This window comes from Pezoporus wallicus, unplaced genomic scaffold (assembly GCF_028554395.1).
Source record: "Pezoporus wallicus isolate ANWC-B61680 ecotype Strahan unplaced genomic scaffold, APGP_CSIRO_Pwel_v1 scaffold_2584, whole genome shotgun sequence".
Lineage (NCBI taxonomy): Eukaryota > Metazoa > Chordata > Aves > Psittaciformes > Psittacidae > Pezoporus > Pezoporus wallicus.
In genome coordinates this window covers 10,017,358-10,041,181 of record NW_026642851.1, presented here as the reverse complement: position 1 = coordinate 10,041,181, position 23,824 = coordinate 10,017,358, and the positions used below count along the sequence as shown (strand labels likewise).

The following is a 23,824-nucleotide window of genomic DNA, read 5'->3' as shown; positions in this document are numbered from 1 at the left end:
GCACAGCCAATCAGAGTGGCTACTCAATAGCAAAGAATCTGGATCAACATATTGTGTATGAAAAGCACATTAAAAGCCAAGAAAGGAAACAATTCTTACTTGCTTGAAGCCTAGTAATATACTCTTCCACTTTTTTATTACGTTTTGCATTTTTGTATTCTTTACGAGCGACAAAACCCCTGTAAGCTGAAAAGAAATGTCACAAATTAAATAACCCATTAGGTACACAAAAAGCTGCAAGCATAAAAAAGTCTGCAACAGACCTCCATTAAAATATTCATAAATATTTTGCAGGCTTTACCTTTCAAAAATAAATGGCAAACAAGAAGAAGCAGTAAATCTACATAAAAATTATGTTTACCCACCAAAAAAGTTATTATGATGTTTGAGATGTATTAAAAATTTCAGTTGATGTCCCCATCAACAGTGTAATAGGTCTTATTATTTAGGACAGTTAATATATTTTATTTTCATTATTATATTACACAACCTTGTCAGATCATGTCAGAATACTGTTAATAACAGTATCATCTGTACAATCATGTTCTTCCGTTGTTAAAATTGCCTTTTAAATGTAACATTAATAAATGTAACATCAACAAACAGTTTGTCATAACCTGGTTAAAAGAAATTTTTCTTCATAAGAAAGACGTCGCCAAGTATAAGATATTTTGTCAAATACAGCAGCAGAAAAAAGGCAAAATCCACATCCAGCACACACATCCATCTATCAACTGTACACGTGCACTAGCTTTAAGCAAAATGTTAAATGCTTTAAAGTTATTACCTGACTGTATTTTAATAGCACTTTGTTCCCTTTGCTCCTTTATCTTTTTGTATCTCCTTGAACCTAGCCACCCTCTGACACAAGCTTGAATCAAAATAATCATGTCAACTGTCTCCTTCCGCATTAAATTTAGTTGTTCCACGTGATAGTATTTGAGGAATACCTTAAAGAGTAGGCAGACAAGCAAAAGTTTTAGTTACCTTTCCAGGCCCTGTATTCACTCAATCCATTAAACATCAACAAGAGTTACAAGTTGGTTTCAAATCATGAACAGACTCTTCAGCTGTGTGTGGTACCTAAAGGATCATTCTTGTTAAAGACAGCATTTTCATTACTTGGGGTATTAGTTTACCTTACTCTTGCTTTCAACATCTTTTGTCAGCCCCTGCTTATTCATGCTTTCGTGGGAAGGTGTTTTAAAGTCCCATTGCAAACTTCAGTCTGTAACTATAAATCTGTTTTCAAAACTATGAGGCTGGCAGTTTTGCTAACCATGCAAATCTGATGTATGCTACATAAACATGACCCAAATCTGAACTTCTCTGCTTTCCAATTTTGAATCTAAGGCATTGTTTATTTACTGAATTGCTTTTATCAAGCATGAAGCTCATACAACCCCTGAAAAACCAGTCCAGCACAATGTATCCAAACACATCCCTTCTATATATTCGGATAAAATAAAATGTGTAGAAAAAGCTCATGCAAATAAGACAATATTTATGCTTATTTTGAAGAATTCACCTGACCTTTGGTCACTCGTTGACGCAGATAAAGGTTAAACCTAATCAAAGTAAATGTAAGCCACAGATCTCGCATTTCAAGATATGCTTCCTTTGGCTGCATGCTGACCATTATCCTCACTAAGACAGCAGAAGGAAATAAAGGCTGAGGAGGAGGTAACTTCATGGCTTCTGTCCCACCTATCAAGGAAGATGTCTCAGAAGGAGAACAGTTGTTTCTTCTACACTGAGATAGTTTCAAATAGTTTAGGATCCATGTCTCTATCCATATCCTTCCTGGGCACTTCTGTTACATTAGCAAATAAAGAGACTTGGTACAGTACTTGTCTGATGCTTCTTTTCTCTGGCAGACCTCCTGAGATCTGTCAGTGGGGGGGTGGGGGGGTGTCCCTCTCTGGCACACTGCGAAGACTAGTGACCTAGAACCAAAAGCAAGGATGGAAACAGACACGTGCTTCTCTTATAATAATGTCTTACTTCACATACGTGGGATCGTTCTGCTATCTCTTTCCCCAGTGCTCAGCAGAGTTTGCCTCAGAGGCCTCAGGATGGAAAGCCAAAATCTCTTCCTCTCCTGTCTGGGTCTGATTGCTCCAGGGAAGAAGCATAACATCTTTGCCTTAAGAAAACTCGGACGAAGCACATTTGGATCCTTATTACCACATTTTTTGAAAGAAAATGCAAGCAGTGTTGTTGTCACCTACTGCTCTGCACTTGTGGCCTCACTAAAGCTCATAGAACTTTAACACTTTGCAGGTCAGGACTTTAGCCAGATATGAGGGAACAGCATCCAGCAAAGGTCATTTTTTTTAAACCAACAGAGACCGACTCCAACCAAAGCGGTAAGAAACCAAATTGCTTAATAAGTTAAGAATGACAGACTGCAACGATGCAGATACAGTATATCAGAAAATTACTTTAGTTTTTCCAAGAACCCAGTTGTCAAGGTGGGCTTTTTCCAAGATGGCAGCACAGGTTTCTGGACTGACTGGAGGATCGTCGTTTGTTTTGTAACAGATGAGGTAATACCTAAAGACAAATATATGATTCTTTATTCCATTAATAATGAGCAATAGTTGCAAATACATTTAAACCATTTATTTAAATAATAAAACAGTTACATGAAAGAACACTGGAAAAAAAACAAAACAGGACATGAAATAAATTGCTGTGATTTATATGCAGTACTGAGAAACTCAGTCAAAACTGGACGAATGACATATTGCACACCCTGGAGGGTTGATTAATGCTTTATCACACTGAAAGGAGTTTAAACAGTGTGCAGCCCAAGTAGAGTGCACCAGTTCTATGCTGCTCTGGCTCTCAGCATTCTGTGAAAGTGATTTCAGTGGCAAAATAAAAATATTTTTAAAGCTTTTTTGCCTAAATTATCTCATTCGTATCTACAAACGTAATGGAAATTTCACGTTATGTCATGTGCTAGACCATTTAATTTTGACATAGTTAACATGATGTGAGATGCATCCCAGGTCTTGTTATCCCTTTGGATTTAGTTTTGCAGATACTTTTGGAACATGCCATTATGTCAATATGTGCCATTATGCCACTTCATATATAAACATTTAACCTGGCAAACTCAAAACTCAGAATTAATTCTAACTAGGAAAAGAGATTCAAGAATAAAAATTACCCATAACTTAATCAGCTCAGCTGCTGGGTAGGAAAGTTCTTGAGTGTTCCAGGACTTTCCCAAATGTTCATTAACAAAATGAACAGTACCTATCTTGGCGTTTTTAATTCAGGAAAATTACATGAATTATCTGTGCTTCCTGACAGTACATTCTGCTTTCTTTCTTGTTATTCAGCCTCCATACACAAAGCTTGAGTTGTACCAGCTTTACACAATGGTAAAATTTTCCTCATGGAATACTAAAAGAAGAGACAATGTTGATTCCTGCATTATCACCAATTCTTACAGCACCTATTTTTTTTTTTTCTACGCAATGAATTGGCTTATTTTTATTCAAACAAAATAATTTTGCCATTATCTCAAGTCTACCTGTGAGTCTCAACTATTAAGGGAAAACAAAAAAGGACAAGGAGATAGATACTTAATAAAAATCCCTTTTTATCTGGGGGGCATATCCTCAGTGCCTCAGTGCTGTTGATCTGCATGGCCTCACTGCAACCAGGGGCATACTCTCTGGAGATCTACTCTGTTATATTCACAGCTTTCCTTTTACCTGAACAGTAAATTTTTTTAACAAAAGGAGTGACCAAAAGCCACAGCACATCCTGGCACAGGGATAACTACCTTTTCCCATGCAGCACTCTTCTGAAACAGTAACAACCCCAGGATTATTCCTTCCAGAAACAGTGCTATAAAAATACCACTTTGACCTTCCTCTGTCTCCTTGTGCACCTGCAGCTGCACTCTGCTGCTAGCTCTTTATTTCTAGTGCACTACTACTTTTAAGTGCTTTTTTCTGAAAGGGTGCTGCTTGCTTTCTCCCAGTTTTGATGCCCATTCCACAAATCTCAGTTCTGACTGAGGCAAATACTCAAGGTCTTTATTTGTGAGAGAAAAGTACAGATTAAATGGTCAGGATGAATTTTTTGGGGTGCAAGAAGAAGAGATAGTTAAAGGGCTTATAAAATCATAGTGAGTTCATTACTTTTCTTCTTAACAAATGACTAATAATTAGAAATTGTATTTTAAACAAAACTATGCACTTAATGAACTTCTTAGCTCTAGATGAGCAATACCAAATTATCATCCACTCTGCACAGTGCTGAATGTCAGAAGCTAGAAAAACTGTAGTGCCCCTTGGATGCTAATGCTCCAAATTCTCAGCTTTAATTTGAAACATTACATTTCTGAACCTCAAGTCTTGGAGGAAAACTTGCAGATTACAAGTAAGACAATTTTTACTCAATGTTCCGGGAGCCTGAAACAATCATCCTGAGATGCATCGTCTTCCCCTACCAGTCCAAAACAGTTCACTAATCTTGTGCCTGAGCTACTCTGTCACTCAGTTTGTAATTTTCTTTATCACAGAAAATGACTTTGTATTTTTTCTTTAAAGACCATGCCAAAGATACTGCTGATGCTTAGCAAACACTGCGCAGCAATGATAGGAAAGGAAAAGGCTTCTTTGCATCAACGTTACCGTTTTATGAAGTTAGCAAACAGTATACGGTGTGAGTAACCCTGTCTCCGAATTCTTGCTGTCTCCAGAATTCCCGTGTAACGCAGCTGAACCAACACTTTTTCTTTATCAAACTTGTTTGCCTGCCGATCATTGTTTGGCTTGATGCACCTGACAAAATGAGGCTGGCCGACAACCATTTTGGATAACAAATCCATCAGAGAATACTGCAAGAAGTAACAAAATATCTGCCACCAGTTATAAAACTTATACAAAGGTCAATGTGTAGCCGACATTTTATTTCATATGATTAAAATCATGACCAAACCCATTTAAATTTCAGTGACCTGGTACTTTGAAGGTAGATGAAGCAAATGACCCAATAACAATTCGGTAAGATCTCTAAGTTACTAGCATATACTACTTGAGTGAAAAACTGATTCTGAAAGGATGTACCAAGTTCCACCAGAACACTCTCACAGACTGCCATAATTCCTAACATATGATAAAAACTCTCCTTACAGTGATTTGTTTCTTTTGGAGCCCTGTTAGGTAATTACAGCCCATTTCTTTTTCCTATAGTCACCTATCTGAAGATGCTTATTTACCCAGAGAGTAAATCATCAGTCTATGCACGGGAAATGGAAGAGCAGTAAGCCAATATATACTGCCATCCCTTTGTTAGACTGGAGGAAAATAAGGTCACCCCAGAAGAGGGGCTGCTTAAACTGCTCTGATCTAGCACGTCCTATTCACTGTACTACAGCTGCCCTACCAGGAGGAAACTTTTGAGGAGGGAAAAACTAGAATTACACAAAACCACAGTTCCAAAGTTGCGCTTTTTCTACCTCACCAGGGTACCAGGCAGGCAGAGAGCATGCAGTTTGTAGCTCCCCATGCCTACTGAGGTGAATCTGGCTGTAAATAACCTTGACTGGTGTTTTGTAAAATTGCTTCATGGGAGGATCCTATTAAAACACAAATGAAGAGGCTCATTCCTCAAGATTCAACCTGACTCAGCAGAAAGAGGCAGCCAGGAGGTGATGCTGTTCAGCAGTAGGTTGGATACATGAAACTAGTCTAGGACGTCAATAGCCATATGTTTCCTATTAAAATGTGCAATTTCATTCTGGACAGATGCCGCACCATGCAGCAAAGTGCATAATTAGCTCTATCACTAGTATGCTAATTGAGCACAAACAAGTGGGACACACTAATGGATTTTTTTTTTCCTGCTCAGTATAAGGTGATAGATGCTTTTCTCCACCACCCACAGATTTTTTTGTATGAGTAAACCAGTGGGACTGAAGCAGAATCTTCATTTAAGAGCATTAGCTAGCGTGATGTGACCAGGGATTTCCACTGCAAAAAATAATAACAGAAAAGTGTAAATATAATTAACTCATTTGCAGCCTCTGACGCTAGGTGTGCTGGTAATGCACTGAGTGCATTGAGTGAGATTCAATAAATTTTTCCACCTAGAACTTTAAAATACCATGCAGCTTTAGGCCACCATGATAGTACCTAGGCTGAAATTATCCTTTGCAGTCCACAAAGCTGTGTAACTGTACCTACTAATCAGAGATCTTGATCTTTCCTGTTCTCTGTCATAGATGTAAATGAACTCTTATAGGTCATGAACATCACCTCAGCCATCTTTATGTTTTTCCTGGGAGGGAAAATGAAATAAGAGTTGGAAATTCAGAGCTGAGCCCAACTGCACCACTGGAGGAAGGTGCTCTTCACACTACTTTCTGTTGCAGGACCAGCAGCACGTCCAGTGCTTGGGAAAGTCAAGAGCATTGCTGAAGGAACCTCAAGGATGGACTCAGAACAGCCCCTGAGCAGTGAACATGAACATCTTTCTTCGGAGCTCCTGTTTCAATTTAACTTTCCCCCCTTGCTTCTTAAACTCTTGAAGAAATGCTATACCACTAATATCTAACTCCCTTTATCTCCCTTGGTGGAAAAACAATCAAGAGGGAGATTAGTATCAATCATCATACATCATCATGACAGAAAAGTGGCTGTGTAATCAAGTACAATTAAAGATGAAACATCACAATCTCTAGATATTTCCACTGCACAGATCACTGTGCCATTTATGAACTTCACAAACTCTAAATGGGTCACTGTTGACTCTAAGTCAACAGGTGCATTTCAAAAGGTGAAAGAATAAACATTCATTCTACTCTTGAAAAACTTATTAAAAGATCTGGTATCTTACTCTGAAATAAGAAGCGACTGTCTGCGTTTTCATGCTGGTTGTCTCTCTTGGATGATGTCCGGTATCTCCTGCTTCGTTCTATAAAGATGAAGAAAGAAAATGTCTCCTTTTATCTCTGTGTAGTCTGTAGGGTCTTTTCCAATGCCACAATGAAGCAGCCCTCACAAAACACAATTAATTGAAAAAAAAAAGTATTCTAAACAGAAAACGTTACAGCATGATAACTAGCACAAATCAGTTATACCAGTACATTACATTACTTTGCTACACAATACACGAATGTTCACACACAGAGGACACAATTCAATAACAGAGCATCTAAATAACTTCACAAATAACCTGACAGTGTCTGAGGTCCCGTCTGTAATTTCAACATCCCTGTTATTTTGGTAGCTCTCTAAGGAACTTGGTTATACTCCACACCAATGTTTTACTTTTTCATTTTGCTACAATACAGCTGGGAAATAATATTTTCTCACTTGAAATTGTCACAAAACTATAGCCAGAAAGAAGGGAAATGTTAGTTTTTTACCTCACGGAAGGAATATGAATTGCACAACACAAAGATATCCAGCTAAATAGAAAAGAAAATAGGGGAGAGACAAAAATCAAGGAAGGGGTTACTCACTTACTTTTAGTACCAATAACAGTATTGCCTTTCTAGTTTAAAGTAGGATTTAATGCAGAATCACAAAATCCATTTTCTTACCTTTGTATGACTGATTGATTTCTGAGGGGTCCACATTTGGTAACTGATTGTAGTTTTGCTTTTCGTGTGTGCCAGGTTACCTATGGGAAAATGAGAGGAAGCAAGCAACCAAAATGCTTACATCTCAGCTAAACAAAAATCTAAGCTGAACCACTTTATTCATGCCCCCAGTGTAACCATATGATTATAAAGGTTGTTGACTCTTCTGGATTATGTCCTCATTTCCCCCTTCATCCTTGGAGTGGAACAAGCTGTGAAGAAGTTGCATGAAGATTGAACATAGACTGAATTTTCCTCCTTCAGCACTTATGTCACCTACTAGAGTAAAAGAATAAATAAACAAACTGCTGCAGAATGTAAGAAAGATACATCTTGGAGCATCCACGCGGTTTTACCCTAATGACGTTACTGTACTATAGTTCTAAGGCTACATATATATTAGTTAAAAGCAACAATAAGTGCTAGCACCCTTCTCTGGCCCCGAGGGCGAGTGACATATCACAACACAAGTCTATACAGCTAAGCTCTATACTTAACTACTCCTTTAACCTCCTGGTAAAAATAAGGTTCTATCTTTCCACAGAGCTTGCTGGAAACCATTTCTGGCCTGTGTCCTCTCTTGAAGTGTGCCTGTGTGTTTCTGGGAGACTGCTAGCTGACATGATCCAAGACTGTCCCAGGAAGGCATGTTATCAGATAGTCAGAATAGGCAATCCTGTGGGATTGTTTCACTGGTCCTGTTTGGTTTATCAGCATGGACCTAGTCTTATGACTCTAACCTTGGAATTCTTGGTCAACTAACACTTTTATTATGATGACTTAGAGGACTAGGTGCATTGGAGTGGCTTACGCAGACACTGGTCTAAAGGAATAATGAAAACTTTGCTGAGCTTTCCATCATGTCACTCTATGTTGATAAACCCCAAACACTGCTGCATGCTGCTACTACTTCTGCTAGTAATATAACACCCCTGGAATCTCACTGTCTTCTGTAATCTCTCCGTGCTCAGCTACCATCACTAAGAGTTGGATAAACAGTTGCAAATATACAGCATGCTGAGCTAATTCATCATATATTATATAATGATATCAAGTGCTAAACTTCCCTTGGGCTTAGCTGAATATCTCAGGGTGGGAAGAAAAGAGAGGATTATTCACGCCTAACTTTAGCTAACTTTAGCTGTCTGAAAGTGAGGTGTCCACAGGATCTCTGTTTTATTCAGTGGAGAGAGGCACCTCCAGAGATTATCCCATCCTAAGGAAAATCCCTGAGGTAGGCGAGATGGGTTGGATTCTGAGTGAACCTCTAAATTTCCACTGATTCTAGATAAGTAAGTTAGATCAGAAATCCAACTTTTATCTTGTTGTACCTGGGTGGTTTGGGTCAGTTTCAAAAGGCTACACACAGTGTTTCATGATACTTAATAAGAACACTAAAACAACCTACAGAGTTATCTTATAAAACATTAAGGAAGACTTGTGATCAGTTCTTGGGACCATTTGAGACCTGACTTTGGCTCTACAGAAATTACAGTTTAGTATCCTAGCAGATATCAGTAAGTCAAAAAGTCCAGGCAAGGACACTGACTTTAAGTAGACCTTCAAGACAAAATTTTCATTCCTCCAGCAAAGCTCCCTTTGTGAAGAACAGGAGCCTTGCCAAAGCCTCAGATTTTGTAAGCTACAATAACATTTTAGAGAAATTTCCATTAGGCTTTTCCAATTCAGCTTTTCGGTTCTGCTGCAAGTACATCTCCCATGTAGTTGTACAAGAAAGTAATGTTGTAAAGTACTTACTGTATGGCATCAGTGCCATCACACAGGGAACAATACAAAACAACAGCAAACTGGTTGTAAGGAGACTTACCCATCATCCTAAAACGGCAGGTAGGACACTGTGCAAGGGCATTGTTCAATTTAGGTGCAACTTAGGAGGTATTTCTGCAGAGCCAGTCATATTCCTCCATCCCAATTTATGAACTGCTTGAGGAATTGCTCACTGATAGGACTGCATCAGTTAAGCTATTGTAAAGGCCTAAAAAACTGGGGAAACAGAGGAGTGTCTCCTCATTCTTTGAAGCAGGTTATTAGGAGCCCCAACCTTGGTTCTCTACTGCTTTAGACAAAACCAGGCAATTTATACATGCCCTGCCCAAAAATGGCCAGTGACTTACCTGATCCTTTCTGTCCAGTCCTCAACTCAAGGGATGCACTTGATTCCCTGTCTTGCTTCCCTACCCTGAAGAGAGGACCCTGAAAGAAGCCTCTACCACTTCCTTGGCACTTGACCAGACCAATCCCTCCCCTGCAGCTTGAGATGGCTGGGGCTCCATTCTGTATAGATTCTAGGGTTGGAAAGTTAAGCCACAAAGTGTATAATGTCATCAACAAGTGATCTTACGAAACCTAATGGTGGTCATCATGAAGGTTAGAGAAGAATAAGAAGATCACCCCAATAGCAATACCTGTTTTTGTAAGAGGATGGGTTACCAGCTGTCGCGTCAGATTGTTTTCAGATGATCGCAGTAGCAGCACAATATCAGCTGGCAGAGTATCTCTGTTTTTGGCTAGGAATCCACTTGCATTATATAGAACCTGTTTAAAAAGTGCATTTATGCATCTTCTGGGTTTTTGAAAAGTAATTGTAAATTTAAGCACTAAGCATGCTTAATGGAATGTGGCTTTTAATAGTATTTGAATATTTAATGTTCTTTTAATATTTTCATATTCTCTGAATAAATCAAGACACACAAATAGTTTTTCAGCCATTAGGTTCTCTCTTGCTTACAGTCTTCCTTTTGATTACTGTAAGTTCTAACTTCTCAATACTGAGAACCGTTATGATGCAGATCACTAAAAGCAAATCCAGCATTTCGAAGTAGCTTGAGACATTTATTTTCCCTAATGAAGATACCTTGATATTAGTTTTAGCCTGTGTGGATTTATCAATAGGACAAGTGTACTGTAGTCCTCCTTTACACCAGTACATACATAAATGCACAATTAGCAATGCACTCTATTTCATACCACACAGGATTAGCCATGTGACTGTACAATTTTTCTGTCCCATCCATACCGTGTTGTACTGGACTTAGGACCTGCCACTTTTCCTAGAGATCTCTGTATTAATTGAACAGGTAGTCTGCAAAATCACAAACTGCATATTGAAACTGGAAATCTCTAAAAATTTCAAGAATGGTGCACCTCACTCAAAATGTACCTTTATGGCTCTATCCCAATGATGCTGTAAAGGATCCACAAGAAAACCTGGCTTGCAAAGAGGGGTAGAAGCTACTCACATATTTCATTTAGAAAAAAAACTCACGAAACTACAAAGTTTGTAAAGGAAGAGAAAATAAATGGTTCTCCAGCTCCACAGTAAACAGGATTAGGAGTAATGAACTTACATCACAGAAATGGAGATACAAGCTACACAGTAGGAGAAACTTCCTAATGAAAAGCCATGTTGAACACCAGAAAGGTCTGATGGGGACAGGTGGAATCTTCCTGTATCAGCACTGGTACAGGGAGAGCTGGCTCTCCACTCCTCAGCAGTAAGTATGCTATACTGGTGATGTGTAATTCAGCTGCAGATGAAGTTCAGAGGAGCTACTGCAGGACTTTTGTAGCCAGCTGTCTTACATGAAGAGCAAGTTATCATCTTCCATCAGCTGATGGGCAGTATGTTGCCTCTTTCTAGGCCAGCTGCTCCATCACTGTTTCCTATGAGACAGCAAAGCTCACTCTATACCCTTTGAAAGAGCTCAAGAGGAGGTGGGATATCTTACTTTCACAAGGCAGGGTTTAGGCGACCTGTGGCATCTTGCTGCAGAGCAACAGCAACTCCTTCTGAGTCTGAAAAGCATGTGCAGCAAGTCACCTTATACAGGAGGGCAAGATGCTCCTCATGAAATTAAGCAGAAAGCAGGGCCTGAGCTATCTATCTGGCTGATTACAAAGTACAAAACTAAGTAAGGCTGATGGGGCAGTAGAAAGAACGGAGGTGGATCCTGATTCGAATCAGTGGGAAAAAGCATACACAGGACTTTGAGGAACTAAGGGGAAGATCACCAAGTTGCATAATGGTTATGTTTTGGTTCTTCTATTATACAGTCATTTACCTGGTGACATTTAAGAAAAATACTCCTGATATTACTTTTTTTTTTTTAATGAGGGAAAATAACTTTTCAATTTACTTTGAATGTGTAAGGCACTACCAGCATTTCCATGTCAGGTCTGAATAGAGGAAGGCTGAGAACCAATCCAGCTGACATCTATTTCCTAACAGCTCTACCATTTCACAATCCCCAACTTATATCATTAGGTATCTTACCTTTCCTGCATAATGATAAATCCCAAAGGTTAGATCTACTCTTTTGGGTCTCCAAAAATATTTTGACTTCAAATTATCTTCAAATTTTTCTGAAAGGAAACACATATCTTACTGGAGTTACTGCACAATAATTGTCTTCTAAAGCTGTACCTCTCTAAGGATATTGCCTGACTTCTCAGACAATGCTGAGGCACAAAACAGTGATGTTTTTAAGCATAAAGGTACCATAATAGTTTTGTAACAAAGGGTACTGGGTAGAGAATATGGGAGCTCTTGGATCAGTTACTTACTTTGTACCAATTGAAATAATGTATTAATTCTTCCTAAGGATTCCTTGGGGAATTGTAAGGAAGCATTTACCAACTGATTGATCTGTACTGTAGACTAAAATGTATGAGGATAGAAAGATAACAATCTCATATAATTGTTTTAGTATGGGCATTGCTACTAGGTTATTGTTATTAGGTTTTGTGATTGGGTGCTGGTTAAAACTCATCAAACAAGGATTTATGTGCACAGAAACCCCACTGAAACAACTACATCAACTGTAACTGCAATTACTTGGCAGCATTGAAATATTCAGGATCTGAATTAAAACATATTCAGGAGTTTTAATTTTAATTTCTGAATAAAAAAACAGGAAACATAATTTGCTGAAAGACAATGAGGCAGGTTTGCAGTCACTACCCTTAAAAGTACTAAAATTCTTGTTTGGAGACAGGTCATCGAAAATCTCAAAGCTGAACATGACTCAACATTGAAAACAGTGGTCTTGGCATATGAACCTAGAGTTTTAACTCTGATCTTTATCTTTCACGCCTTGCAGCTAAGAATTCTTAAAGGCAGAAGAACTAAAAACCTGGATCAGCAGCCTAGGTTCACTTGTACTCTGGATGTTTCTCTGTCTACTTCAAAGACACATCCATTCATGCATGCATGCCTCCTACAAACATACTGTGAAACTGGAATGTGGGCCTGATAAAAACATAATTACCGTATAGCCTAAACTGGACACATCAAACAGAAATCTAGCCGGGAGACATCCTTCAGAACTAGGAAATAAACCGTGAACTTACCTACAAGTGTCTGATCTGTTGCTTGTGGGAATCGACTTTCCTCATCCAGCAGGGACAATAAACCCATTGGTTTCTGCAAGAACATATCCAAGAGGGGCCTGTTGTCCTCATATTCTATAACTCTTGCATCAACACCTTCATACAGGTATTCATTCTGTAACAGCCAACAGAAGGCATGCTTTGTTTATGATACAGAACAGTTTCAGAAAATAATTCATAATCTGTCAATTGTAGCAAACTAAACCTACGTTGAAAAAGTATTCCCTGTGGCTAGAGACATCAAGGTTTTGGAGGAACAAATGTCAGCTGGGATGTAACACTGTCAGGCTATAGATTTTAATTTGCCTTTGCATATGTAGGGGCTTCCTATGGCATAATTGGTAAAGCAAGATACTTTCCAGGAATATGCAAGAATCAAAGAAACAGAGTTGAAGAAGATGAACTATAGTGTTTTCACTATTTACTTCCCTCAGCTGCAATGTAAAAAATATTTCTTAATCATTTAGAGCTACATTTACATTCCCAGTTTGTTGCTCAGATCTATACGATGTACAATGGCCAAGATTTACAAAAGTGACTACAGATTATAGGGGTCTCACTTGTTTGATCTCCCTCTTCAAACACCTGGAAAAGGTCTTATGTAGAGAAGAACGGGGCATACACTTTCTAATAACTCAAGAACGATGCACATACTTTCTAAAAATGAAATAAATAGTCTCAGGTTGGCCTCTACAACATTTTCACTCCTTTTAAGGAACCAGGGAAAGGCATTCAGTAAGATTAAAAAGCAGCAGAAAAGCTGGTGGGTGTTTTTTGTGGGTTTTTTGTTTGGTTGCTTGGGTTGTTTTTTTTTCCTCCTGAAGACTGCAAATATCTTTGAATTCCTACTAATAGGCTGAGAAAAGTCTGGTAACAAATGCTGTGTCCATGGTGTGTTGCAATGGTTTTATCTTTAAAACAACTTAAGTTATAGCTGAAGAATACAAGAATGACTTTCTTTAATCCTTCAGCAAAGCCAAGGACAGCCATAGATTTACCAAGAGGAGGATGCCCTAGAGACTGCTGCCCCTCCATCATTTTTGCCTGCATCACATAGTGCAATAGCAGTTATCCTCTGCACAGCGCTCCCACAGATACTGGGGCTGCCTTCAGTCCTGTACAGGCTATAATATGAAACACTTAATTAAGCCTTTTGATCTACTTTAAAAATAATCCCTCTTCCAAAGGATAAGACTTTACAAAATTATTATATTAATGTATAGTGCAAACATCACAGTTGTGCTATCTTGAATTCATTGTGAGAAGTGTCATAAACATGAATGATGGCTAATATTAATGAGTTCAAAGACCTCTAACCCTGAAAGACCTCTCTGTATGTGTCATTTGCTCATGTCTGAATGAGTGAAGGAGATGTTTCAAAAAGGAGTTAACTGCCTTATACAACAGAAAAGCACGTTATTAGACTTCATACCTCTTAATCTCTAAGCCTAAGAGAAACAGCAAAATTAATAAAATCCATAGCACTGTCCTCAAAATACAGGCCCAATAAATAAATCTACTGGTCCAGTTGAAAGAGAACATATATATAGAATATATACCTAAACCCTTCCAGTATCCATATTAATCTAATTTCCAAGGACACTCTTCACCCTAAGGATAGGTTATGGCTCAGGTTATATGCCTGTACAAGCGTGTAAGAAGTAAGAATCTCTGTTACAGCCCCATGAGGGCTCCTCATCTCAGACACATAACATTAACTTCATTCATGTCTCCCCTGGAGCAGTAAACAGGTGGAGTTTTGCTTTTTGTTTTAATCAATAACCCAAGTAGCAGAACAAGAGAGGAGAGTAATAAATGTATCACTGATATAGGCAAGAGTTAATTATGCACCTATACGAGCTAGTGGCAGGAAGGGAATGAGCCCATGCTATCTCCCAGTCATAACACTGGAGTAGGGGCCGTTTACCTTGAGGACTATGACTGTACTGACACACAGATGTTATGCTCATGAAACCAGCTGTTACTGCTTAGGATTATTAAAAGTACACTTACAAAGTGGGAAAAGGGAAGAGATTGCTCAGGATCAATCTATCAAAGTGTTTCTGTGACATTCAGATATCCTCAAAAATCCTCTCACAGACAACCTATTTAATGATTAAGTTTTTCCAACTTCAAATGCCTGTAAGAGAGGCTGGTTTAGAGAGCTGATGAAAGAGTTCTCCTCTTTGAAACTGAAAGGAGGCATGTAATAGCTGTACTACCACATCATAGCAGCAACATCTGCTCCCCTCCCTGCTCAGAACATGCTGCCCAGTGGGCTCTGACCTCCAAGCCTGCAGCGTATGTGGCCATTCAGTCTTTTGTGTCTGCACCTCGACAACTGAATGAGTACCAGTGCTGATGAGAATGGTCCTGCTGCTGTCTGCCCAGTAGGATATGGAAAGAGTTTAGTCCATTCCCACAAGCTCCTGGAGAATGGCTGACAACTAAGTCTTCCAGCTACCAGTGTAACAGATGGCTCAGAAATAAGATACCATATTACATTGTCTTATGCAATGATGGTCTTCAAACATATTATTAGGATACAAGCAGTCTTAATGATGCACATCATAAACCTGCAATGGAATAGATCTCATTTGAATTAATAAGCTGAATCAGCTAAAGGATTCTATAATCCCCCATGATGTTTTATGACAAGAAAGCCCCTTAAAATAGCAGCTACTCATTGAAATTCTAAAGCATAATCCACTATAAAGTATTCTTATGGATGTGATGTCAAAAGGAATGACTGAGTTACACTAGTACTTGGGCTCCTATCTCATCTCATTATTGCATGGTATCTTTTCTGTGATCAAAACTAGGTAATAGCTTGTGCAACTTGGTTTCACTTAATAACAAAAGAATTATTAAATGCATTAAGAAATGGTCTTCATGCTTAATAAAAATAAAGTAATGGCATTTTGTTGAGAGCATGGTATGGTGAAGCTTTGGTTTAAGTACGAACACCAGAGACTTACTCAGAAGGAACATTTCCTAGCTTAAAGTAAAAGATTAAACTGTCATACGAATGCAAAATAAATATTACATATATTTAATGCAAAAAGTAGCATCATTCCAACTGACAGTAAATTTGCCACTTTCCAAAATGAGTCAGGTATTTGACATTATACCTTTTATTTTCTACAGAAGAACCACAAATGAGAAAAATAGGAAATCTGTCTTGCTGGACAATGTTACTTGCAGATCACGGAGCTATCAGAATTACATCAGTACCTTACATTAAGGAAAACACCCTGAAGGATAGAACTGAAGGTGCTTTGCTTAATATTAACCTAAAAAAAAACAACCTGTGCCAGCATTTATTGCACTTAACTACAGTCTAAGGGACTAAGTTGGGAGCCCACATTTCTTCCCCAGTCAGCGGAGACAGATATAGATCTATTTGTCCCCACTGATTATTGGGGATCTAAACTATCCTTATTTTAAAAAATACTCCCCTCTTCAGCCTTTCTGTTAAATTAGGGAAAGGAGATTGCATTCAGGCCTAGAAGCTTTTATTCTTTGACACAAAGGTTAAGTCAACAATAAAGAATAAATTCCCTTAATTTGAGTTCTCCGTGTTGGTATGCAGACACCCTGAGCCACTGGTGGCGATAGTACCACTGTTCCTTCCCACCATTCCTATCACTTCTGAGGCCCTATTTTTGTAGGTCACACTTCAGAGGAAAGCAATCTGTGAACACTTGTCAGATTTAGATACACAACACAAACCACTGACTGCTAAAAACATATCACCTGCAACACTGAAAGTACAATTCAGCCTTCATTTACTATTTGACTTTATTGCTTATGTTGACAAAAAAATATTCACCCCTCTTAGTTATATACTCACTCATTAGGTTGACATGGGTTAATTGGGAACTAGACTATCATCAACAGATTTAGGCCTTGACTTTCCAATAAATATGTCAAATTTCATCTAATTGTATGTGGTATGGAATTGAACAGGCTAAAACAGGAAAAAAAAAAAAGAAGAAATATTGTACTTATACGTTTTACTTTGCTTGAGGGAAGTGTGAAAGAAATTAAATTCTGCAGTCTTTCTTGGGTAGATCTACAGGGGCAATGCAGTGCCACGTTAGAGATTTCTCAGATTGCACAGAGCACACCAACATGTCTGTCTGGCATTGCACAGGGCTGTGGAGAGATACTAGCCCATGCCTTTCAGTTGTAATGCAGAATAATGCATTTGTCATTTCCTGGCTCCAAAATGGGGTGATTTACACCCACACTTGCATGAAGTTAATCTACATAGCTCATTCTGCACTGCTGCGGTAGTATCTTTGGAGACTGCTACAAGATAATATAATGAAGATTCCTATAGTCTGGTGAAGTGGTATCATGTAAATTAGATATCTTAGTTGGTTTATAGGCAGGATGTGGACATTTGTAAAAGGAAATATCAGGACTAGTATAAATGAAGTATGAATGTAAATGTGCATGTAAGCACCAGAAGAAACAGTCTTAGAAGAATGGCCTATGATTTCAATGAAGAACATTTGTTCACAGCAATAAAATTGAGGAAACTATTGTTTACCTCAGGACCAGAAGGTCTTCACTCACACAGAAACACAGCGCAGCCAGCCGGTGAGTGGAACACCCTCTAAATCTGGCAACAAGAGGATGGCTGCAAGGTTACAGCATATCACATAACACCTTCCCTTTTCCTACAAACCTACCAAGGAAACAGACTGTAGGCATAAAGAAGCATATATTCTAAACAAGTAAATACAGATAATGACCTTGCCTAAAGATTACGGAGGCTAATGTAAACAATGTTCTGAGGCAAAGAACCACCCCGTAATAACTAATGATTGCTAAATGGCGTAAAAGATCTGCCCAACAACTATATTGGCAAGAACCTAAGAGACATGATAAAGACTTGCAAGCTGGCATCCTTTATTCTCTGTGTCACTCACAAATGATCCTGACCAGACCACCTGAACTCACACATCCTAGTGCTTTCTACGTGGGTGTGAATCCATGAAATCTGTGACAGAATGAGTGGGAGTGGCCAAAACTGAAATATGTCAGATCATCTTCTTCATGGATCATCTTCCCCTTGCGTAAGATCTGGAATGTCAGACTAATTTCCTACAGGGAGAAAGGGGTAAACTCTATGTTGTCAAAATAAGAAGTTCAGTTTTAACTCATCTGCTCAGCAGCAAAATAACCACTCTGACGTCACTGCAGCAGGACATGTGCAGGAGACTGTACTGTTCCTACTAGATGATGACATCACAAACTTCTGCATTAATATAGGTCTGGACAAAATGTCCTCTATTAGGATATCTAGAAACAAGTAAAGGCAGACACAGTGAACACGACGGAAGTCCCATTAAAAAAGAGAAGGAATATTAAGACAAAATTTGGGAGTACAGGGATAGGGTTAGGAAAGCCAAGCCAAGTCCATCAGCTACAAAAAGGCAACTAGGGAAATAGTGCGCCTGTTGCTGAATGCAAGGATGTGACAGAAAAGAGAAGGCTGCATGGAGACCTCATAGCAGCCTTCCAGTATCTGAATGAGGCCTACAAGGATGCTGGAGAGGGACTCTTCATCAGGGACTGTAGTGATAGTCAAGGAGTATTGGGTTTAAACTTACATAGGGGAGATTCAGGTTAGATGTAAGGAAGAAGTTCTTTGTGAGGGTGGTGAGGCACTGGAATGGGTTGCCCAAAGAAGTGGTTAATGCTTCATCCCTGGGAGTGTCCAAGGCCAGGCTGGACAGAGCCTTAGAAAACATGGTCTAGGCTGATGTGTGCCAGCCCATGGAAGGGGATTGGAACTAGATGATCTTAAGGTCCTTTCCAACCCTAACTATTCTGTGTTTCTATGAATCTATTATTCTATGATACTCAGTGCCTTCTTTGCTGTGGTCTTGACTGATAATCCCAGGTCCCTGAGACCAGAGGGAAAGTCTGGAACAAGGAAGACTTACCCTCCATGGGGGAGGATCAAGTTAGGGATCATTTGAGTGAAGTTGACATATGAAAGTCCATGGGACCTGGTCAGTGCCTGGATTTGACAGGAATAAATAACAGTGCTGCAGCCTGTGCTATTTCCATTATCCAGTTGTTAGAAAAAGCAGTAGCCAGGTGCTCTTACTGTGTGAATTTATGCACTTTGGAAAGAAGATATCTAAGTAATTATAGTAGTTCAGGCTAATTTCTCTCTGACTTTTTGATAGTATTAAAGAGAAGGAAATAAGTGTGACTGAGAATCTTCCATATAAATCTATAAAAACCGTTACAAGATTTTAGACAGCAAGACAGCATTTCCTGAAATAATTGGAAGCAGAATAAAACATTGATTCATATAAAAAAAATTATTCGTTTTACAAACAGATGTATACACCTCTAGACTGACACATGCACGTGAACACCTCCATACACAGACATATTCCAAACTTATATCTGACTCACCCTTAATACATGCAGTGATTAACACTGACAAAATACTCATTTTCTACTAATAATTAAATTAATAATTAGAATTAGTATTTTCACCTAGGTATCAAAACTCCCAATAATTTCAATAAAACAGAAAGTTTGAATGTCGACTGTTCAGCTCATTCAGAATTCTGGAATATTTCTATTTTCAGCAAGATTATTATTTCTTTTTCCCGAACATGCCATTTCTTCAAATAACAATATTGAATAATGACTTAAAAATGGTTAATTTAATTCTCATGGAATTATTTACAAAGCTAAGATTATCTTTTTTGAGGTTTTTCACTATCCTCTTGAATTTTATAAACTTTTATAATTACAACTCTATTCCTTTTCTCTGTTTTAAACAAAATTATTTACATTAAATCCACCATTATTTAGCTTAGATGATCTAGTTCCTGAATAAGAACAAGACAACTGTGAGATTTTAATTTTTTAATAATGGAATTTCGGTGTTCATTAAGCTCGTTAGCAAGGTATTATGAACACTGCACTTCAAAAATCATGTCACAACTGATTTTTTTACTGTAGAATCATACATTATATCACTCATGTTATTCCTCAAGAAAACAACATTGCATTTGTTTCAAGTCAGCTATCACTGTGTTAATGTTGCTTAGATACTGTAAATTTCAAGTTTAATGCAGTTTATGTAGGCATTTTACTTGCAAATAGCAAGCACTGCATCACAGAATACATACTCAGAAAACAATTGTTATAATCCACAATTTACAACCTATTATGGAGAAGGAATGATGCAGTTTCTCGAGACAAGGTTTTATATGTTCAGCAATATTAAAGCCTTATCAAACTACCAACACATACCTGTTCCCAGGCAAAGACATGTTGATTGAAGTAGAACTGAATTTGTTCATTGGCAATGTTGATACAGAGTTGTTCAAAAGAATTTTTTTTGAAATTCTCAAAGCCAAAGATATCAAGAATTCCAATGTTCAAACCATCATCGTTTCCACTGCAAAGATTAAATAAACTTTCTATTGCTTTATCTTCATTTTATATTGACTAGCTCCTTTAGTGTTTCACAAAAGAAAATAATGGGCCAAATCGGGAAGCCAGTTAAACAGTATAATTTTTGCTAGAACAGATACCTCTTAATGTAACAATCACTTTTTTGTTTGAAATAGAATAAATGCACATCAACTGAAAGATGACTGTATTTGCAGACCAGATACACTGAATCACAAGTCTGAGTCAAGTGATAGGCACATAGCAGAATTACAATTTTACTTTTAAACTAATATTTGCTAGTTATTATTCTATTTTTAAACTGACTACAGCACTGAAACAACAGGCAGTTCTTTTTGTTTCTCATGTAATAAGAGGCTTTGCTCACGAGCATCTTTGAAATCGAAGATTGCTGTCATTAAATATTATTTCTCCCTATTATTTATTGGCAACAACTAAATCCACTTATTTCAACATTAAAGGTAAAAAAAAAAAAAGAAATGGCTAGATCTTTTATGCATCTAAATAACTACTTTAAGTACTGGCGTGCGATATTAATTTAAATTATCAATTAAGTTCAGGGAAGTACTAGTAGTAGAAACATTGGTTTGAAATTTTAGCTAAGGCATTCTGAGAGATACATGGTCATTTCTGCAACTGGAAAAAAGTGCTAATTTTGTATTTATTTCCTGAAACAAAAAAAATTAAGAGGACATAATTTTATATAAAATTGAAGTTGACATTAGTGTGTTTTCCCTAGCTAAACTAAAAAAATAAATCACAATCTATCTATTAAACCTATTTGAGGGGCTATCTGTAAACAGTATTTCATTATTTTTTTAAATAAAATAGTAAGGAAACTAGATATGAAGAACCAGCCTCAAGATAACTCATGAACAGCAGTTGAACCTTTTTGTGAAGTCTATCTCAAAAATGGAAGTATTTAATTACTGAGGGACCAAAAGTATTTGCTGATTTTGACCTGAATTTGGTTAGTATTTTATCTGCCGATAAATTACATTTTTGGTGAATAAACTGCTGACATTTGTCTGTCTGTCTTGCTCCTTCTCAGAGCTAATTATATAAAGGTAGAAAATACAAATTACTTTAATACCACAAAACCAAAGCAGATTTCTGGGTGTTTTTTTGGTTTTTTTTTCTATAGTTACTATGTCAGATGAAACCTCCTTCCTCCTCACCAGCATAATAAGTATTCAATTGGAAAAGGTCTCTCTAATGGGTATGTGAGAGAGAGACATGGGAATGAATTCTATCCTATCACTTATTGATTAAAGTTCTATTTATTGATGCTCTGCTGTAACCAAATATTTGAAAGTTTAGACAAATTTTAGGATTGCAGCCTTGACTGCAAAACAAAGCTTCTTATTATTGATATTCCTCTTCAGGTAGTTGTAAGTTTGCCCATTTCCACCGCTACTAGCAGGCATAAAGGACTCTGACCAATAGGATCTCCAATGCAAGCCACAAAATGTGTTATATTCTCATTCCCAACATCTTTCTTGTCTCTGTGTTTAAAATGTCACCTTGTAAGGGTATAGGGTGGACATTAACCTCAGTAAATGAGTGTGGAAACTACCATCACACATACAGGAAACCACACTCATAACAGCGACAGAAGCAATGGTATCATGCAAATAAGAGCAGAATTTCACCTATGTAATCAACAGGTGAATGTCAAAAGTTGACCCTGAAAAAGTATAAATGAAAAAGTAGTTAGTATGTAATTTATGAAGGGTTAAATGAGTAAAGGTCAAACAGGAAAACATCAGATGCTTGTGTTATCCATATCTACAGTATTTGACATAGTCTGAATAGGCTAAAACCTTTTTTTTTAATATGGTGGTGTTATTAACAAAAAGGTAACAGAGAAAAAGTGTATGAGAATACTAAATGCTCTAGTGTAGATATTATTCCCACATAAAATCTCCATCTCATTTATTCTTGAAAAGCTTCTTTTACCTTAAATGTTTGTCAGGTTTGAGTAAAGTGTTGATGCGATTGACTATCCAGCTAAAGAGGCGCCCATACAGTGCTTTGGCCATGGCATCTCTGACATCAGTGGCTTTTTCCACAGTGTTGGGACGAATAATTGTTTCTCCTCGAGTCACTACACAATGAGAGGTGAGAGCCTCTTGCAGTTCATCTGCCTGAATACACAGCAAGGATGCACCTAGAAAGGAAGGTCACAAGCATAGCTCAGAAGGAGATTTTTGAAGGAAAGATGAGCATTTTTGCAATCAAAGCTGCAAGTTCACTGTATGATAAGAGCCAAATCAAAGTTCTGAACTATGACTAATGAGGATGTTCATGCCAAACAAGTGTCAGTATCTAGTTTATTCACCTACCTTCCTAGCTTCCACTGCAGCCAATGAATAAGTGATTCAAAGCAGAAGCCTTTAGGTTCTAAAGTGCTTTACCAAGAAGGCTATTTCTCCAGACTTTACACAGAGAAATGCTAGGGAATCTAGGTGACTATATCAAGAGTACGTAAACTGTGAGGTGTGAGTATCTCTCTCAGTTATAATCTATCCACATAAGCCACAGTTTCCCTTCTTTCCCTTTCTTTTGAGCCAAAACCGGGGTACTTCTTTCCCATTTCTACAGTATTTTTCTGCAGGAAAACGTTTAAGAAGATACTGTGAAGACTCTGTTAACAGTCTCCCCACCTATAATTACTGAGAAAGAGTAGCAACTTTCTTGAGAATCTTTCCTTCCTCTGCCTCCTGGCAGTCTGTAACATAAGGCATCCCTTCCAAAGAATTAGTGATCCATATTTCAACAGACGCATGTGGGGAACAAATAATGAATAATGTGAGAAAAAAACTGGGAAAAAACTATTCAACGTGTTAATGAGGTTCTCCATCAAATGTTCAAATAACCTTGGAAAAATTCTAAAGATTTGATTTTCAGGCATTTGCAGTATTAGTCATGTTCCCTGAATGCCACTGAACTGGTTAGTCAAATGAGGTGCACAACATGGAAATTTTTTCGTTTTGTATTTGCAATCATGTGACCTTGGAATTAGCTATTTTCAGCATTTAACTATTCTTGCAAAATTTCCATGTGAATACAGTTTTCACTGATAACTCACTTGCAAGAAAAAAAATTTGCTATCAAAAGTAAAGGAAAATAATCTTAAGTCAAGAAAAAATACTCACAATTCTCTAGGGCTACTGGATTGGAAATGTTGCTCTTGTCGATCATATGTTCAGATACTACTGCAGAAAATTCAATGTTACCCACATTTAAAATGGCAGCCAGGACACTGTACACACTTCCAAGTTCCTGAAAAGTATATTAAAAAAGATGCAATACTTAATAGCCAGATAGATATATCACTTTGGT

General features: G+C 37.8%; 1 protein-coding gene across 3 annotated transcripts in view; it reads right to left on the bottom strand.

Moving 5' to 3' along the window:
* MYO3A (myosin IIIA) overlaps positions 1-23,824 on the bottom strand; it is a 116,294-nt gene that overhangs the window by 19,372 nt on the left and 73,098 nt on the right. For 2 of the 3 annotated variants that reach the window (XM_057432486.1, XM_057432488.1), the window contains 12 exons: positions 23,638-23,764; positions 22,439-22,649; positions 20,318-20,465; positions 12,983-13,136; positions 11,907-11,995; positions 10,039-10,168; positions 7,574-7,653; positions 6,865-6,942; positions 4,659-4,864; positions 2,445-2,556; positions 788-950; positions 100-186 (listed from right to left, as the gene is read on the bottom strand). In XM_057432486.1, the coding sequence (XP_057288469.1) occupies positions 100-186; positions 788-950; positions 2,445-2,556; positions 4,659-4,864; positions 6,865-6,942; positions 7,574-7,653; positions 10,039-10,168; positions 11,907-11,995; positions 12,983-13,136; positions 20,318-20,465; positions 22,439-22,649; positions 23,638-23,764 (1,585 nt within the window). Of the gene's footprint in view, positions 1-99; positions 187-787; positions 951-2,444; positions 2,557-4,658; positions 4,865-6,864; positions 6,943-7,396; positions 7,439-7,573; positions 7,654-10,038; positions 10,169-11,906; positions 11,996-12,982; positions 13,137-20,317; positions 20,466-22,438; positions 22,650-23,637; positions 23,765-23,824 lie in introns of all 3 variants that reach the window. The other variant, XM_057432489.1, reaches the window with a different exon arrangement.